The sequence below is a fragment of the Ananas comosus genome, linkage group 22 (genome assembly GCF_001540865.1).
Source record: "Ananas comosus cultivar F153 linkage group 22, ASM154086v1, whole genome shotgun sequence".
Classification (NCBI taxonomy): domain Eukaryota; kingdom Viridiplantae; phylum Streptophyta; class Magnoliopsida; order Poales; family Bromeliaceae; genus Ananas; species Ananas comosus.
In genome coordinates, this window is record NC_033642.1 from 9,173,045 (window position 1) to 9,191,675 (window position 18,631).

Below are 18,631 nucleotides of genomic sequence, written 5' to 3' on the forward strand. Positions count from 1 at the left end.
TAAAACCACATTATTTATTTTCAATTCAGCTCAAAATAAAAATTTATATCTGATTTTTTTAATGCGTGCTTAATTTTAATTGGTCGATTAATGAGGGAGGTCCACACGTTATCCACTCCCCCTACCTTTCCGTAACCAACAAAACTAACGCGAATTACATGAGCTAACGACGCTAACTAACGCGGAGGAGCCTCACACTTTTCTAACCGCGGGGGAAGGGTCTCATAAGCGTGCCTTAGTGCGCGCACAACGCGCGAGCGATCTCCACCGTCCGAGCCGGACACGTGTCGAGCGACCGCCCGTCCGATCCCACGCGAGCTCGTCCGTGCCAAAACAAAAACCTAGGCACGCGGCCGCACACGAGCGAAACCCTAACACGCCCCGAGCCCCCTTCCCCCTTCACACGGACCCGAGCCCCCGCTCCGGCGCCGCCGCCGGGATCCGCCGCCGCTCGCCGGAGAGCCCCGCGGCGCCGGATCTCCTGCGCCGCCTCGCCCGCCGGAGCCGCGGCGGTCTCCCGTGGTGCGGCGCCTCCCGCTCCGCGACGAGGGCTCTTCTTCTTCTCCTCCTCCTCCTTCGGAGCAGCGGCGAGGGAGAGGAGCTCTTGGTTTTGGCTCGGATTCGCCCTAAATCTTAACTCGAATTCGATTTACGTGAGGAGTGGATCGCGTTTTGGACTCTTATCCAGCTAAGATCCGGATGAAATCGGTGTCGTTCTATGATCCGTGGAGCTATAATCGTGCGGGTGAAGCATGGATCTACGTGTAAACGCTGAAACGGGGGGTAGATTTAGATTCAGCTAGTGTTTTAGCTCAAACACCGCAATCGGAGTAGCAAGAGACTGAGATCGCAGAAATGGCGCGGGAGATGGAGAAGTTGGGGGGAGGAGGAGGAGGAGTACCGAGCGAGGACGACGACGACGACGAGGAGATGGAGGTGAAGGAGGAGGAGGAGGAGGACGACGACGACGGCGGCGGCGGCGACGACCTCGACGACGATGCGGTGGCGATGAAGCGCGGCATGGCGATCGCCCGCGCCGACGAAGCCGCCGCCGCCGCGGTTAGGGTTTACGGCGGGCGGTACTTCGAGGCGGCGCCGCCGCGTGCGGCGGCGGCGGCGGAGGAGGGGGAGGTGGTGGTGGTGGGGGGAATGGGGGGTGTGGGGGGAGGAGGGAGGAGGAGTAGGGGGAGGGAGGAGAAGGAGAGGACGAAGCTGCGGGAGCGGCACCGGAGGGCGATAACCGCGAGGATCCTCGCGGGGCTGCGCCGCCACGGCAATTATAACCTGCGCGTTCGCGCCGACATCAACGAAGTCATCGCCGCCCTCGCCCGCGAAGCCGGCTGGGTCGTCCTCCCCGACGGCACCACCTTCCCCTCCTCCTCCTCCTCCTCCCACTCTCACTCTCACTCTCACTCTCACTCTCACTCTCAGGTAACAATTCTCAATTCACCTCTCTTTCTCTATCTCCCTCTCTTTAACATCTCTCTCTCTTAGATACACAAACAACCACACCCCCTCTCCTCTCTCTATCCTCTTCCTCTTCAGTAGTTATAGTGTGTAGGAAGGAGTAGGAGGTCTAAGTAGTTATTTAAGGTGTGGGAACGGAAGGGAAGTAATAAATGGTAGATGATAGGGGAGGTTATTGGTATGGCTAATCAAGGCCGCAATAATTAGTAAGGTATTTTATTATTTTAGGAATAAAATTTTATTACGCAATCATAATGCGTAATATTATTTGAATTAGGCTATTTTGCTATTAATAATACCAAGTCAGTAATACTATCAAATTTTTCGACCATTGGGTTAAGAGATGTGTGGTTAGGATGATATTGACCTTTTAGGATTGAGTGGATGGTTGGTTGAATAGTATGATCTAACGGGTGAAAATGATCAAGAGGATAGATTTAACGGCGGAAAACTTGATAGCATCAAGTGCTTCGTGCTATTAATAGTATAGTAGCCGGACTCTATATTATTTTTAGTTTAAATTATGAAAAGTATATTTATTTTTGAATATCTTTCGTTTAGGTTTATTTAAATAAAAAAAAAAAGAAAAATAGATGACACACCATCAACATAGAAAGAGAAAAAAAACGGAGAGTTTATACGAAGCCTATGAATAATATAGAAATCTTAATTTATAGTCATGTCAGCATCAGTATCAGGTTATCCGCACTGACAAATGATGCCTTTTTGTTCACCGGATTCGCCTTGAGATTCGTGCATCATCACGTCTGAAGCTTAAAATCCAAACCGTCCACCTTTAGTAATAGGGGTATTCCTATCATACCCTATCAATTGCCTAATAAGTTTTTTCATAAATACCGTTAAATCTACGCCTTTAATCATTTTCAACTGTTAGATTATACTATTTAACCAGCCACCCATTTAACCCTAAAGAGTCTACATCATCCTAATCATATATCTTTGAATCCAATGATCGAAAATCTATAAGCACCACTAATTTGTTACTTTTAAAGGTATTGAATCTCAATTTTATATATATATATATATATATATATATATATATATATATATATATGAGTTCGGCTATGGTGCTTGTAAAAGTAATCAAACCTTGGTATTTGTGATTTTTTACCGTTTAGATTTACGCCTTTGATCATTTTCACCGCTTAGATTATATATTCAACCAACACGACATCAACCCAAGAGGGTCGACATCATCCTAACCGCACATTATTAATTTAAGGGCTAAAACTTACAAGTACAAATGACTTGGTACTTTTAGAAGCATAGGAGCTAATTATATATAATAGTATATATATATATATATATATATGATATTCTATTATATATATTTATACAAAGAAGATTTTATCCAACTAGATCCAATTCTCCATGTGACGACTATGTGAGCTGCATAAGACAAGTTTATTTTTCATGGAAAAACTCTGCAAAGCAAAGCAAAGCTCACCATCGTTCTCTCTCCTTCTCTCTTTTAAGTGCTACACAATCTCACTTCCTCTCTACACGTGCACATTCTCGAACCTTGTCGAATGTTCCACGATCTAACCTTGGCGGCGGCGGCGTCGTCGTCGTCCTCGTTCTCCTCCCTCCGCCCCCTCCTCCTCCCTCCTCAGGCCGCGAGACTCGCCGGAGCCGGAGAAGGAGCCCCTCCGGCGACGGCGCCGCCTCTGCGCGGCGTCTCCCCCGCCGGCGCCAGCTTCCGCACCCTCGACTACCGCACCGGTCGCCTCCGCGGCGTCTTCACCCCCTCCCCCTCTCCCTCACCCTCCCCCTCCTCCTCCTCCTTCCTCCCGCGCTGCGTCCCCATCCGGAGCCCCGCCGACGACCTCCTCCTCTCCGGCGACAACAAACAGGTCTCTCTCTCTCTCTCTCTCTCTCTCTCTCTCTCTCTCTCTCTCTCTCTCGATTTCGATCTCTCAACTAGTGTCGATTGGTTGTAGCAGGGGATGGATGCGCGTGGGAGGGCTCTGGTGCCAGATCGTGAATATGTCGGCACGCCGTGCATCCCCGTATACGTGATGCTGCCTGTGAGCTGTTTGTTCTTTTGGTTTTTTGAGCCAGCATTTACGAGGGGCTTAGTTTTGTTTGATTAATTGATTGGCTCTGTTTTCGGGGGATTATAGCTTGGAGTGATCAACATGAAGTGCGAGATGGCCGATCCGGAGGGTCTGGTGAAGTATCTGGAGGAGTTGAAATCCATCAACGTTGATGGGGTGATGGTCGACTGCTGGTGGGGGATCGTCGAAGCACATTCGCCGGGGAAGTACAACTGGGACGGTTATAAGGAGCTGTTTCGGATTGTGAGCGAGATGAAGCTCAAGTTGCAGGTATTGTTCTCTTACACTGTCACCTGCTATCCTTGCTTGGAAGGAAGAGAGTAGAAGGAATCATAGGAAGTGTTGAATGCACTGTTTCTGGATACTGGACTTTTATGCCCCAGCATCAATAATTGCATGCTTAGATTGGCAGGGGTATTTGATAATAGTGTATGTTCCGCTAGTAACCATGTTGCTTTCCAATATTCAAATCTATGAAGATGTATTTGGGCTTCCTGAAAATATCAGAGCTCGAAGAATACGGCATTTTCATATTGGATGTTTCTGATGATTCTTGTTTCTCATCTAACTGTAAATGTTCCCTAGATTTGTTATTGACATTTTTCTGTCTATAATATTTAGGCAGTTATGTCGTTTCATGAATGCGGTGGTAATGTCGGTGACGATGTTACAATTCCTCTACCCAGTTGGGTGATAGAAATCGGCAACAGCAATCAAGACATTTATTTCACAGATAGGGAAGGAAGGCGCAACACTGAGTGCCTTTCCTGGGGCATTGACAAGGAAAGAGTACTAAAAGGCCGAACGGCACTTGAGGTGTGGGTCTTTCATATTAGATAATGTTGTGTTGCCTGATGTTAGAGTAAATAAAATACCGTTTTAAATTATCTTATTTGGAGATGTTTCTCTTCATTTTTCCCTCCTTTTAAATTCACTGCAGGTCTACTTTGACTATATGAGAAGCTTTCGAGTAGAATTCAACCAGTTCTTTGAAAATGGCGTCATCTCAGATGTTGAAATTGGATTAGGACCTTGTGGGGAGCTACGCTATCCATCTTATCCAGCAAAGAATGGATGGAGATATCCTGGCATTGGGGAATTTCAGGTGATATAATTTTTTTAACTTCAAATGCTTTCTTTCCTCACATGATCTAGAACAGGATACTTTTGCTACTTCTAATTATATTTTGTTCACTTAGTGGAGCCGACTTTTGTGTATTTCTACTTATACTTCATGCATTACCTCAATATCTTCCTGATTTGTCCTTGAAGAAGTAAGGTTTTATTAATTAGAATAAACTCTTTTTCCAGTGTTATGATAAGTACTTGATGAGAAGTCTGAGAAAGGCAGCAGAAGCTCGGGGCCACACTTTCTGGGCAACAGGACCAGATAATGCAGGGACATATACTTCTCAGCCTCATGAAACTGAATTTTTTTCCGATGGAGGAAGTTATGATAGTTATTATGGTAGGTTCTTTCTTGGTTGGTACTCTCAAGTGTTGGTCGATCATGCCGATCGTGTACTGTCACTGGCCAAGTTGGCTTTTGAGGGCTCACAAATTGCCGCAAAGGTCAGTTTACATTATTCTTGATTGGGTCTAGCTATTCTAGCTCTTCTTGAATTTTCAGTCTTCAAGTTAAACCTGATGAAAATCATGCGGAATAGATTATTTCTGATGTTTAGTAGGTTATTCTTGTTGCTTGATATTTAGTTGTTATAAACAATTCTTGTTTGATGTTTTTTTAATTTTTTTTAATACATTTCTCTGTATTATTACTTTTATGGGTCTTCACCAGTGTCGGTTTAATGCTTTCCTTTGCATCACAAGCTTTCTTGACTGTTACTTCTTTTTTGCAACAGATATCTGGTGTGCATTGGTGGTACAAAACCGCCAGTCATGCTGCTGAATTGACTGCTGGGTTTTATAACCCATGCAACCGTGATGGTTATGCCGCAATCGCTGCTGTTTTAAAGAAGCATGGTGTGGCTTTAAATTTCACATGTGTTGAATTGCGTACTTTGGACCATAACATGGACTACCCTGATGCTATGGCAGATCCAGAGGGTTTAGTATGGCAGGTATTGAAAAATTCAAGTCTAATTGGTTTTAATGCAACTCTTTTTATTTTCTTTTTTTTTTTTTTTCAGTAAGCAGGTTTGCTTCTCATGGAAAAAAAGGGCGGGTTTGTTTAATAGGAGCTTGCTTACATAGGCTACCTTCATTTCCAGTTTGATGTTATACAAAGTCTTAGAAATGCCATCCTCATATTCATAACAACCAAAGAAAAACCACCTTGGTTTGGTCTTTGAGTTATTCCCTAGCAATGTTTTGTTGTTTTGGATCGCCGAGCCTATATGCCAGGCATTACAAATGTTTGCATGAAGTGGCAAATTTTAGAATTTGTCAAGGCAGTTCATTATCCTTTATTTACTTTGTAGCTACATGTGTCTGTTTTATCCTGGCATAATCTATAATTCATAACCTTTCCTTCTTTCTGAGGGATTAGGTCCTAAGTCTTTTCAGAAATGCTAACTAGGTATTATAAATTTTGATGTTGTTATCTGCGTGGTGAAGTTGGTGCTTGTCGGGAATTCAGGATTTTAGCGATCTCTTATTCTCAAGAAACATGCAAATCTATACACATTCGTTTCTTAGTAATGTTATATTGGTTCTTTCGTCTGGTTACTTGGAAAGAATGCCTTGACTATAGTATAAGTAGGACTGGCTCATTTACATAGGTAATATTCTCTTTCAGTTTGGGTCCATCCTGTAGCAGCAGTCTATGACACGATAACCAGGAAACTTTTGGTCTTTAAATTATTCTGTAGCAAAGTTTTGTCGGTTCGGACTGCAGAGTCTGTCTCCGGTACTTCTGACGTTTACATGAAGTAGCAGACTTTAGATTATGTTATATGTACTTCTGATACGTATCTGTTTATCTTGGCAGTTTTACGTCAGCTGTAGTTACTCTGTGATCTTTTCTTTTTCCCTAAGGATCCCTTAGGTTCATGTTATCCTTGGAGATTTTTTGGGAAAATGCTAACTAGGAATCACAGATTTGTGTGGGAAGTTGGTGCATGTCGGGAATCCATGATTTATTGCATTCTCATAATTCCAAAAACATGGGATCCCAAACACTCGCCTTTTCATAGTAATCTCATATCTGCTGAGTAATCTAGTTTACTTGGAAAGAATGCTTTGACTATAAGTAGGACATAGTGGGTATGCATCTTGTGACTCTTCCACCATACCACCAGTATCATCAAGCAATCCTTCATTGTTGCTATTATTGTCATTTCTGCTTCCGCTATTGGCATGAGCTCTCATCATTACTTTCCTCTATCATCAAATCTTCTCAAAGTTTTTCCGCCTTCACCACCGCGACAACTAAGACCATCTCCAACACTGCCCCTATTCTGCCGCCTTCTGTCACCCTCGTTGTTGCCACTACTGCTGGTACCACCAACACCACTGTCTAGTGCTGCCGCCACCACCATACCCATTTCTGCTGTCATTACCATAATACTGTCGAGTCTGTTGAGTTCTCCTGTAATTTCCCTGTGAAGAATTTTTCGATAATTCTTGCCCTAGTTTAGGTAATAAATTTAACTGTACTTGTGATAAATATTTAGAGTAAAAGCTATTCATGAAAATGCTCAGGGACTGCATGATATCAACCTTGATCTTATTACAATTTGAGAAGAGATTAAAGTAGGCAGCAATATGTTTGGTTATAAATCACATCATTTTAGTATTTCCAGTTATTTCCTGCAATCAGTTAAATAATTCTATTATCATATTCAGGTTGTGAATGCTGCATGGGATGCTGGTATACTGGTGGCTAGTGAAAATGCTCTTCCATGCTATGACAGAGATGGATACAACAAGATATTGGAAAATGCTAAGCCGTTGGATGATCCAGATGGACGGCATTTGATAGCTTTTACTTATCTTAGGCTTAGCCCCACTCTCTTGGAGAGACAGAACTTCTTAGAATTCGAGCGCTTTGTCAAGCAGATGCATGGTAAATATTAGCATGTTTCTTCACCTTAATCTATATAAACCTTTCTATATTTCATTTTTAGGAAATATCGCTAAAAGTTTGAGTTCATTTCTAAGAGTTTGGAAAGAGATACTTGTTCAAAAACATGCCTAAAAAGTCTAGTTGATTTTAATGTGCCATTAACACCTTCTGTGAGTTACCTCTTCGCTTCTTGCCTCCCCCCTATTTTTCTTTATTCTACACTTCCCCACAACAGTTAAGACCTCATTTCTTTTAGATAACATCTATTTTATTGTTCTTAATCATTGTTTATGCACCATTCATCATTAGCACACATGACACATATACATCAACACTTTGTCATATTAGTACACCGGCTATTTCCTCACTAAATACTTGAATAACTAAACGATGATCTTGTAATTGCTTTTAATATTCCATCAATCTTGGCAACATAGCTTTTCTTCTTTTATTCTTTTTGCCAGCATAATACACTAGTTATTTTGTGGATTGTTGTACGCTGAATACTGTTCTTTAATTTGCAGGCGAAGCAGTTCTTGATATCCTGGTATAGATTTTAAAAATGCAACAGGAGAGTCATTTACTTTTCTTGATATTTATCAGAGGTTTTCTTTTTTCCTTCTTGAGGGGCTTCGCCTCCCGATCTTTAAAGAAAATTTCACTCATAGTACAGCATAGGTCTCATTTTAGCATCTTGCAACTGCTCTTCTTCTTTAGGAAAATACATCATCAGTGTTCTATGATCTCATTTGCGAAAGTTGTCGCAACTCTTGCTAATCTTGTAAATTTCCACTTAGCTTCAATTCGGAATCTGAAACTTATTCCTTTCTAGGAAGAGCCTGGAGCTTTTTCAGATTTTAGCTCTCTTGTTCTTCTCTTGTGAAAAACTTACTGTGCTAATGGAGTAACAGCTGTTGTACAAAGCACCTTTCACTCCAAAGAACCTTTCACTCCAAAGATGGTATTTGTGTTCATTGTGTACTCATCTTGAATCTGTTATTCATTTATGTATTCTGTGTAAGATGTAAGACACAGAATAAAGAGAAAATTTCTCATGTATTTACTTTTTTCTTTTTGAACCTTACTTGTTTCGGCATCGAAGCTTGTTACTTCCATAAATGACTGGTGTGCCGTTAGATCAAACAGGCTCTTCGTTATACAATTCATGTATGATCTGACTCTCAACTATTTAAGAAATAAATAAGAATAGCTTATTTTCGAATCAAATGCTATCTCTTACGATTCATTGTACTTGCTCTCGATATGGTAATTCGGTGGCGAAGCAACGACCTCTTCAAGTATTAAGTTTTTAATTGAATTTATTGATGTCAATTAAATTCAAATTTATCATATCCAACAATAATTTGTGCTAAACTCAAACTCTTTTGAGTGCCTTTTAAATTGAATAATTTGTAAAGTTTATGACTATTCACAACTAATAGTTAATGAAGTTGTTGATTCCCAATAGGTTACCGGATCCATTTCAAAATACGCGATCGTTGAGGGGTCTCGTTACCTTTTTATCACGCTCGTGAAGCCGAAACCAAACAACTTTTATTTTATTTTATTAATTCGTTCACGTGGTGAGAGAAGAGGAGAAAGGAGGGAGACGAGCTCTTAGAGCATCCAATCTCTATCGCTCGTAAAACCCTAATCCCAGGATCGAATCCCTGCGATCGTCTACGTCGAGCAGCGAAATCGAGTTTCTCCTAGGGTTTCCTTCGTGTTGGTGGGTAATGGCACAAACCCCAGCTCTTGCTATTGTGGAAAAATTTTGGTCTTTTTGTAAGTTCATGTACTCGTTGCGAGTGCTTTAGGGTCAAATCACAGCTTCTTTGTGCTTAAAAGAAGCTCTTTTTAACACTTTTTGGGGTGATTTAAGCAGGTGTGGGCTCGCCATGGATACGAAGGCGAAGGATGGTGATGCGGAGCAACCTACAAAAACCCCCAAAGAAGAACCTGCCCTATTTGATCCGAGCCGGAGTGAGTTATTTTTTGAAATTTTAATTTGGCATCCAAGTTTTGAATTATCCCCACAATTTCCACTTAGTTTACTTGTATTTTGAAGCTTGTTTGATTGGTATGTAGATTAAAGTGCTATTCACTCTCAGTTTCTCTAATTGACGTGTAATTGTTGAACATATGGAATTGATGTTAGATCATCTGCCTAATAGTGATTCAAACCAATACTCGCGTCGACGAATTATATTTGGTTGAAGTTTTCGTTTGCATGGATTTTATGTGCCCATTGTTATTAGAAAAATGATTGAATCGTTACCCTTTTCGATGAATAAGTTGAATGCACAATAGTACGATGAAAATAAACTTGAGTTGTTCGTCTACGTGTTTTGTTACTATCTATGTTTTGTATGAAAGGTATTAATCAAGGCTTTGGAGATGATGATGCATTTATGATATATGCATTTTGATTATTAAAAAAAAAGAAGCTCTAGGAAAAAGTATATGTTTTTTTTTAATTGAGAACCATGATTTTTGTCCTCTCTATCCGACATAGAAGAGTAAGAGGTCGACATGGTTTCGCTCATGAGTCGAGTTCAGATTTGCTTTGCTCGGGCTTTGTTGCATAGTTGCCTTGTAAGCACCCAAATGGAATGTCTGGGTATTTTGAGAGATACATGTCTATCGTACATTTACATGTTGAAAGGCTGCTCTGCTTGTTCCAGTATCTCCGGCTCCTTACCCTCACATTCTGCAGCATGCTATTCTAGTCACAGCAAATTCAAAATTACAAAAAAAGAAAAAGAAAAAGAAAAAGACTGCACATAATAGTGATCTTCTAGAGAGAAATTCTTTCTTATTCTTCCTATTTTTATTCTTTAGTGATTGGCATCATCAAAAGGAAGGCCTTGATCAAAGAGCTTGCAGCTGCATACCATACCGAGTGTGTTGCCCACTGTCAGGAACTTCTGCAACTTCAGAGAAAGTGGGAGGAGGTCAGTTTCTTTCTGATATCCAGCTTTCAACTCTTTATGGAGTGTCCTTCTGAAATCATGTCTTCCAATAGTTAGATTATTAGCAAATCATGGAATGCATGCCGGATTTAATTAACAATATGCTGTGAAGGTATGCAGAACACGTAGAATATACTGTTAATGTTTCTTCTGCATACAACGACCTCAACTAGTTGACGTGGCTTGGTTTCGTTCACCGGAAATCCTTTCCGTGTTTTTTCTTTTTCTCTTTGTTGGTTGGTTGATGCTCCAATGAATAATACCAAGTGGTTTAAGGGAAGTAAGCTCTTAAACTTGTTAGAAAAACTTAATTCCTTTTGTAGTTCTAGGAGGATGCTTTAAATTACAAATTGCGATGCTCCGCTTCCTAGAGGATCACCCATTCTAGGACTACTCTAATTCTAGCGCACTTAACCCTTTTAACCTTTTGGGCCTACCTTTCACCCATAATGCTATAGCCTGATTAAAAGTTTTAAGCCATATTATATCTCATATATAGGACTGCTATAAATCCTGAGGTGTCACACTAATAGTGTTCCATATTAGCCAATCCACAAATTATACACTCTTCTTAAATATATATTAATGCCGATCTTTTATTTTATTATGCCTCCACCATTTTTGCGCTTAATGTGTGAGATTCGCCATTCTTACTGCTAGAAGAAGAATATGAACTTGTCTGTGTCTACATGTTCTTAGACTATCTAAAAACTTTTGTCTTTGTTAGTTGTTCTCGGAAAATGACAATTTCACCCCCTCCTATAAAATGGTTTCCATGTTTCACTTATTCTACACTAGGACATGAAGAAGCTAAACTGGATATTTCATGTTAACCTCGGCGCCTTCTTTTTATATATTTCTCTTCTACTATTAAATAAATCAACTATTTGTCCTATCACAACCTTAAGATTTGCAAATGCATCAGCTAATCCTTCTGTTGTTTAGCCCTTCTACATTTTCCTAAAATTTTATTTTTTTGCTAAGAAATCATTTCAGCCCAAATTTCTAATTTCTTCCATTTGTTGTCTTCTTATTCTTCTTCTTCTTCTTTTATATAATTTTCTTGCACTGCAGCTGCAGTACATTGAGAGAAAGGCCTCTGAGGATACAAAGCAGTTGACGAAGCCGTCGAAACGCCCCAAGAAGGGCCTTTAAATTTTAAAGGATCTTCACGCCAAAAACCCTCGTTTGTGATTACAGTAAATAATCAGTTCATTGTGAAAGTCTCTTTGTATTTGCAATACATATTATTCTCTCCTCGCTGTGATATATGTATCTCTAAGCTCACATGTTTAACCAACATAGATCTGAGGTTTTCACCATCATTTTTATGCATTGGAGGAGCGGAGCTCTAAAGTTCTTACCAGTTTAATCAAATCATTTCGGTTTTGTTTAAATTCTTGTTTTCGATTCAAGTTTGTTTTGATTTTGCAGAATCCCTGTTTTCTTCTCTTTCTAAAATGTACTAGGAATAAAAAGGAACAAAAAGGGCAAAAGTGATTTATAGTATTAGAGAGGTAAACGAGGGAGGGCCCCCTTTTTTTTTTTTTTTTTCCCCCCTTCATCTTTTTGTCCTAAATATTTTTTTTTAAAAAAAAACTCTTCCATTAATTTCCATCTAAGCATTCTAAAGTTAGTATTTTGAGTATTTTATGATTGCATGCATGAAGTTGCCAAACAAAATTCTCCTCTAAATGTTGACTTTAAATTATTTTATAAGAAAATTGTGAGGTTTCTTAAAAGTCAGATTTTATTTGTTTCTGTCCCCTTTATGACAATGGAAAAGTTGTGTATAATATCGTTAGTACATTCCAAATTTAAAAAAGCCCTAGAGATAGTTTGCTCTTTTCGCAACTGCTTACTTTGTAATTCGATGGTGCTATGAACATATCAAAGTTTACAATTGATTTGGTATATTTAATGAATCTAATTTTCTCTAATGATCAATTTTGACTAGTTTAATAAATATGACCTGTCATTTGGAAAAAATAATAATGTTAGGTTAACTCGTAGCTTCAATTAGCTAATAATGGTGAGAGGTAGAAAAGGAAAGGCTAGATTCAATAAATGCGATCTGTCGTTGGTGAAATTAGTATTGTATCCTATTCCTATAGAACTTCAACTTGTCTCTTTTTTTTTTTTTGTTTATTTATTTTAAGACGAACCACCAAAATTCTCTGTGGATTATGAGCCTAATTAGTGTCGGATCGTTAGTGCTAACCATTAATCTCAAAAGCTCGAGCTGTTAGAAATACGTAACCAATTCACTTATAGCGTACAAATACAGCGCACACGGATCTCGATTATGACTTGGCCCAACCAGTCTCACGTCACTTCGAACATGACCCGGCTCATCCAGTCTTACGCCATTTCGAACATGATTCGCCCTAGCATAACTTTTCGCCACAGGGCATGATGCTGGTCTATTTAAGCCAACAATTAGTGCTTGCTTTAGTTCCTTGAACTTGGCCAAAGTGCTTTTTGTTAATGTGCTTTTTGTAGATAAACACAACAAGCTTAAAAATCAAGTTGCCCTAATAAAGAAGAAGAGACAAGTTGAGTAGTGGAAGAGAACTACTGTAAGAACTGTGGCCAGATTCAGCGCTCTCTTCAGATTATAAAATTGATACCAGCATGAAAAGTGCGAAAAACACTTGAATATTTTTTTTTTAAATTTTTTTTTGAAAAGTATTTCTATATATTTATAGCTTTATATATAATTTGCTATCAAAAACGCGGTTGGTTGACTTTTGTTTTATGAGAACCGGGGCGAACTGTTTGACCAGGACATAAGTCAAACAGATTAAGTTTAACTTTACTGTAAAACTAAATTTTTAGATAGTGTAATGAGAGGTCCCAAAAGGGTCGGAATTTGATCATCCTAGGTTACTGTTCACTGATCTTTAATTAGATTAAATATACCTATTCTGATGTTTATTCGGATATTTACATCTGAAAATGTAAGATCGAAAAATATGGCTGATTATATCTAGCACAATTGGTTAAGAATTTAACGGTCAATATATAAATTTTTTTACTTCAAAATTTAATTTTCGTTTTACATTTCTAACTGAATTTATTTTAAAAAATAAAGGATGCAAAATAACTTTGTAACTTGCTCTCTTTGAAATTTTTTTTTTAAAAAAGCTAAATTATGGAAAGTCTTCTAATAAATATTCGTTTTTCATTTTTCCTCTCTAACTTAAAAAAATCTATAGTTTGCCCCTTAAAATTTCAATAATATTTTCAACGGAGTACGGCTTTAATAAAGAGTGCAAAATAAACAAATTACCCTCACTTTTTTTATAAGAAAAAAATAATTTTTAATATATTTATACGTTTTAAAGTGTATTTTTTTGTGTAAATTATAAAAATTGGACGGAATAATAATAAAATGCTGACGGATAAAGGGCTAAATGCAGCAACTTGCAATATTAAGGTACAAAATATAGATTTTTAAAAATAAACAAAAAATAAAAAAGCAAATATTTATAAAAAAAAAATTCTGTAATTTAGCAAAAAAAAGAAAAAAAAAAGAAAAAAAAAAAAGATCTTTTCAACGGTCGAAGGTTTTAAAAATTCTCAAAGCCTCAACAATAAGAGAGAGAGAGAGAGAGAGAGAGAGAGAGAGAGAGAGAGAGCGCGCGCGCGCGCGATAAAACCACCTCTCTCCTCCTCTACTTCTCCCTCTTCTTCTACATTTGGATAGAGAGAGAGAAATATAGCGAGGTAGAGAGAGAGAGGGAGAGGGAGGAGGGAGCTCCCATGAACTTTTTCCGCACCATAACGGTGCTATCGCCGCCGCCGCTGTCGATGGATCGGAGCACGACGACGGCGTCGACGCGGAGCACGAGCACCCGACCCTCCGACATGAGCAGCGGCAGCGGCAGCAGCGGCCTCGACGATGCCGAGACCACCCTCCACAGCGAAGAGCCCTCCGCGGCGGCGCCGCCGACGGAGAGGGAGAAGGTGTACGTGGCGGCGGGGAAGGACGTGAAGGAGTGGAAGGCGAATCTCTTATGGGTGCTCCAAAACGTACCCCGCGAGAAGAAGATCGTTATACTACACGTCCACCGCCCCGCGAAAACCATCCCTTTGAGTATGGCCTCTGCTTCCTCTGTTTTCATCTCATTAAAGTTCACTTTTTTTTTTTTTTTTCCTTTTTTGTGCTTTTGAGAACGAAAAGGAGAGTTTTTGAGATGTTTTTGTGTAGGGGGAGGTGAAGAGGTGGGGGAAAGATTTGGTTTTTATGTGTGATTTGAGTAGAAAACATGTTGGTGTTTCCACCGTTTCAGTTGCGTTTACTTTTTCAACTCTTGTTTATTTGAGAAAATGAGGGGAACAAATTGAGGTCGTAACGTAGAAATGGTTGAAGAGGATGTGGAAAAATTGGGTTTTTTTGGGTGATTTGAGTTGGCGATTCTCAATTTCGTTGGTACATAACAGAGTGAGTGGATTCTCCAAATATGAAATTTTTTCTGAATTTAAAATTTTGCTTTCTTCTCCATTTTTTGTTGCAACAATTTGTTTTTTTTCTTCATATGTTAATCAAACTCTGATTCTGAGTAAAATTGCGACATGCGTGCATGATTGCAGTGGGAGGTTATTTCCCCGCCGACCAACTAAACGACCACGAAGTCGCGACGTTCCGACAGATCGAGACTCAGACGATGAACAAAACTATGTTGAAGTACCAAACAATGTGCGCGCGCGTTAAGGTGAATTTTGCCTCTTCTTTCCGATATTTCTCCGCCGATATCTGACACTGCCGACCATTTTAGTCCTCTGATTCGCGTAACGTAACATTACGACGACTTCAATTTTCAATTTGGTGTACCGTGTTTTCTGACGCGCGTTTTATTACAGGTACGGGCCGAGAAACTGGTGATTGAGATGGATGATATTGTTGAAGGGATAGTAATGCTTATTTCTCAGCATCAGATCACTGAGCTTGTCATGGGAGCAGCAGCAGATAAGCAATTTACAAAGTGTGTGTTCTAACAAACAAGACGCAAACTGGGCTTATCTGTTGCATAATATGTAGTTTTAGATTCAAAAAGTTATGCACTGCTTTTGTGTCAGCAGGAAACACAAGGTGTGAAGTGTGAACAAATTTTGATTTAGTTCATTCAATTATGAAACACATCTGTTTCTGTAATTCATATTTGTTAAATAAGAAGCAAAGAGTGATCTAATAAATAGTTGTAGCCAAGTTTATCAAAAGCAATGTTGACATATGTTCTTGCAGGGAGGCTGTTCCTAACGGATACGGGTTAACGGGTTCGCAAACGCCGAGCTCAGCTTCGATAACTAGCCATACGGAGAAACTGAGCTCAAGAACATTACCTCAGGGGCCGGTTCAGTTGGCGAGCTTCCTCTCGAGCCCGACCCACGACACCTCCATTCACGGGTCACGATCCACGAATTTTGATTCGAGTGTGGATCCAATCTCCTTACCTTTACCCGGTACCAGGCCCGGTAATCCGAATGGTCAGAGTAGCATTGTGATTAATCTCTGGGATGGGGTCCCAAAAAAGGCTTCTCATGGTTCCGAAAATTCGTTCCATTCGGTGAGTGACAAAGTGTTCAATGACATGGATTCGGACCTGAAGTTTAAGGGAAAATCGGCAAATGGATCGCCGTTTCACGAAGTCAAAGGATCGAAAGGAGACCAACAATTCTCATCTCTGCACCATTACATGGTGAGTTGCACAGTTATCTCAGCTCGTCGGAAAATTTCATTAGATCTGCATCAGTTTAATTTAAGCAAAATTTCATACTAACAAACTAAATAATGTGATTAGTGACTGCTTTTTAAGTAATTTTTACATCAGAATAAACTTCATAATTTGCGCAGAAAGATGTTGGAGCAAATAATGAGATTTACAAGGACTTTCAGAGTATGCTGACGGAGACAGAAAAACTACGGCGCGAAGCTTATCAGGAGACTCTTAGGCACCAAATAGATGAAAGAGATTTAAGCGACGCACCGCAAAGTGTAAGATACGCTATCTACATGTTGTCCTAGAAGTGAAAGTTAGGTATAGACCTTTTTTTCTTTCTCATTTTCGCTGTTCATATATACTTTGCAGGCGAAAACATTCAACAATTCGTATCCGAAAGAGATGCTGCCGAGTAGAGAAGTCCCCGGAATGCGGGGAAGAGAAGCAACGGAACTGGAAGATGTTAAGCGGCAGAGAGATGAGATATGCGAAGAACTCCAAAAAGAACATGAGCAAAGGGCGCAATTGGAGCTCCAAATCATCAACAGCAATCGCGTTATCAAGGATCTTCAAGAGAAGTTATCGGAGGCGCATTGCCTACTCTTTTCACTAGAGAGAGAGCAGGAGGAGCTGCGGCAGGAGCGCGATGACGCGTTAAAAGAAGCTGAGCGATTTCGTCGGCGGGTGAAAGAGTTGGGAATCATCCAATGCTCGACCGAGAACTTCTCGGAGTTCTCCTATGCGGAGTTGGAGGAGGCGGCTAACAATTTCGATGAGTCGCTTAAGATTGGAGAAGGCGGGTATGGAAGCGTGTACAAGGGTGTTCTTCGCCACACCACGGTGGCTATAAAGCTGTTGAATCCTCAAGGAATGCAAGGGAAATCGGAGTTCCACAAAGAGGTAAATTCTACCAATGCCAAATCTTATTTATGGTAGTAGAACTGTTTGAGAAATCATATAAGATCTCCTTTGACAGCTTCTTGCTGCAGCAAAAAAGAAGAGATTGAAATCGGCACTCATTCTAACTTTCTGTGATGACATAAAGCTCGAGTCTTTATGTTAGCTTAATGCCAGCTCATCAGCAACTTCCGTCTTTTAGAATGGAGAAGTTGTTTCAGAAGTCAGAACAAACAATAACTTAGCTATGCTTTCTTATTTATGCATACGAATTTTCCGTTTGTAGATGGATGTTTTGAGTAAAGTGAGGCATCCGAACCTCGTGACCCTAATCGGGGCGTGCCCAGAAGCCTGGGCCCTCGTGTACGAGTTCCTTCCCAACGGTAGCCTCGAAGACCGCCTCTCTTGCAAGAACAACACCCCGCCGCTAACATGGCAAGCACGAACACGAATCGCGACCGAGATGTGCTCCGCATTGATCTTCCTCCACACTCATAAGCCCCTTACCGTAATCCACGGTGACCTAAAGCCGGCCAACATTCTCCTCGATGCCAACTTTGTGAGCCAGCTCGGTGACTTCGGCATTTGCCGCCTATTAGAATCCAATGCCAACACCATCCTTTTCCGGTGCACCCATCCTATGGGCACTTTTGTATACATGGACCCTGAGTTTCTTGCCTCCGGAGAGCTAAGGCCGTGCTCCGATGTTTATTCCTACGGGATCATACTTTTGCGGCTTTTGACGGGGAAACCGGCCCTGGGGATTATTAACGAAGTGCATGACGCGGTAGAGAAAGGGCGGTTGAGTGAGATTCTGGATGCTTCTGCGGGAGAGTGGCCTTTCGAGCAGGCTGAGCAGTTGGCCGAATTGGGCCTGAAATGCTGCGAGATCAAGAGGAAGAACCGTCCGGATCTCGCTGGAGAGGCCTGGAACATTCTGGAACCTATGATGAAGGCTAGTTAATTCGTCGGCGCTTTTCATTTTCATCCCAGGTGAAGTTCCAAACTGAAGTTTCTGAAATGTTGGTGTGTCAGTAACACTGATCTACTTAAATTTCCTCAACTACAAGTTATGTTCTGACAATGTTTGCACCTTTGTTTTCATGTTTAGGCGTCGAGATATCGCGAGAGGTTGATTAATCTGCGAACTGTCGATGACAAAGCTTCATTATTTGATGGTTATTCCTCAAGATTTGAGAATTCACCAGAGCAATCTCAAGTAAAGGTTTTTGCCAGAAATTTTTTAGCTCCTGTCCACAACTGTTACATAAAAAAAAAGTAATGCTAATGTTCATGTTCCGTAAAGTTTCTTGTACACTATTTTCTGAAGCATTTTGTGTACTTTTCCTGTCGATTTGTGTCGCGAAGTTGCATGTATATTTCGCGTCGAAGTTGGAATGCAAAGATGTACAAAGAAGGTTTCCAAAATGAGAAATAAGATGCCATTTTGGTTCTTTATGTTGTACC

The 18,631-nt window shown here is 40.4% G+C and overlaps 3 protein-coding genes across 3 annotated transcripts; all 3 read left to right on the forward strand.

The window, feature by feature from the left end:
• Window positions 297–8,656, forward strand: LOC109727196 (beta-amylase 2, chloroplastic). Its single transcript, XM_020257191.1, has 10 exons — window positions 297–1,431; window positions 3,102–3,341; window positions 3,429–3,515; window positions 3,612–3,815; window positions 4,167–4,361; window positions 4,486–4,650; window positions 4,857–5,117; window positions 5,408–5,626; window positions 7,353–7,572; window positions 8,097–8,656. The coding sequence occupies exons 1-10, from the start codon at window positions 856–858 to the stop codon at window positions 8,123–8,125; spliced, it is 2,196 nt and encodes a 731-aa protein (XP_020112780.1). The 5' UTR covers window positions 297–855; the 3' UTR covers window positions 8,126–8,656.
• LOC109727197 lies at window positions 9,335–11,941 on the forward strand. Its single transcript, XM_020257192.1, has 4 exons — window positions 9,335–9,357; window positions 9,458–9,555; window positions 10,414–10,526; window positions 11,619–11,941. The coding sequence occupies exons 2-4, from the start codon at window positions 9,471–9,473 to the stop codon at window positions 11,697–11,699; spliced, it is 279 nt and encodes a 92-aa protein (XP_020112781.1). The 5' UTR covers window positions 9,335–9,357; window positions 9,458–9,470; the 3' UTR covers window positions 11,700–11,941.
• Window positions 14,296–18,590, forward strand: LOC109727060 (U-box domain-containing protein 33-like). Its single transcript, XM_020256932.1, has 8 exons — window positions 14,296–14,643; window positions 15,141–15,262; window positions 15,411–15,532; window positions 15,793–16,246; window positions 16,402–16,542; window positions 16,637–17,167; window positions 17,451–18,157; window positions 18,276–18,590. Exons 1-7 carry the CDS (start codon window positions 14,310–14,312, stop codon window positions 18,126–18,128), a joined length of 2,382 nt encoding a protein of 793 aa, XP_020112521.1. The 5' UTR covers window positions 14,296–14,309; the 3' UTR covers window positions 18,129–18,157; window positions 18,276–18,590.

Bases quoted from the DNA above. Each gene is read 5' to 3' on its own strand.
- LOC109727196 (XM_020257191.1), top strand. From the start codon at position 856: ATGGCGCGGGAGATGGAGAAGTTGGGGGGAGGAGGAGGAGGAGTACCG. The intron at 3,516-3,611 runs GTGAGCTGTTTG...GGGGGATTATAG, and splicing joins CCGTATACGTGATGCTGCCT to CTTGGAGTGATCAACATGAA. The intron at 7,573-8,096 runs GTAAATATTAGC...TTTAATTTGCAG, and splicing joins CTTTGTCAAGCAGATGCATG to GCGAAGCAGTTCTTGATATC.
- LOC109727197 (XM_020257192.1), top strand. From the start codon at position 9,471: ATGGATACGAAGGCGAAGGATGGTGATGCGGAGCAACCTACAAAAACC. The intron at 9,556-10,413 runs GTGAGTTATTTT...TTTATTCTTTAG, and splicing joins CCTATTTGATCCGAGCCGGA to TGATTGGCATCATCAAAAGG. The intron at 10,527-11,618 runs GTCAGTTTCTTT...CTTGCACTGCAG, and splicing joins TTCAGAGAAAGTGGGAGGAG to CTGCAGTACATTGAGAGAAA.
- LOC109727060 (XM_020256932.1), top strand. From the start codon at position 14,310: ATGAACTTTTTCCGCACCATAACGGTGCTATCGCCGCCGCCGCTGTCG. The intron at 15,263-15,410 runs GTGAATTTTGCC...GTTTTATTACAG, and splicing joins CAATGTGCGCGCGCGTTAAG to GTACGGGCCGAGAAACTGGT. The intron at 16,543-16,636 runs GTAAGATACGCT...TATACTTTGCAG, and splicing joins TAAGCGACGCACCGCAAAGT to GCGAAAACATTCAACAATTC.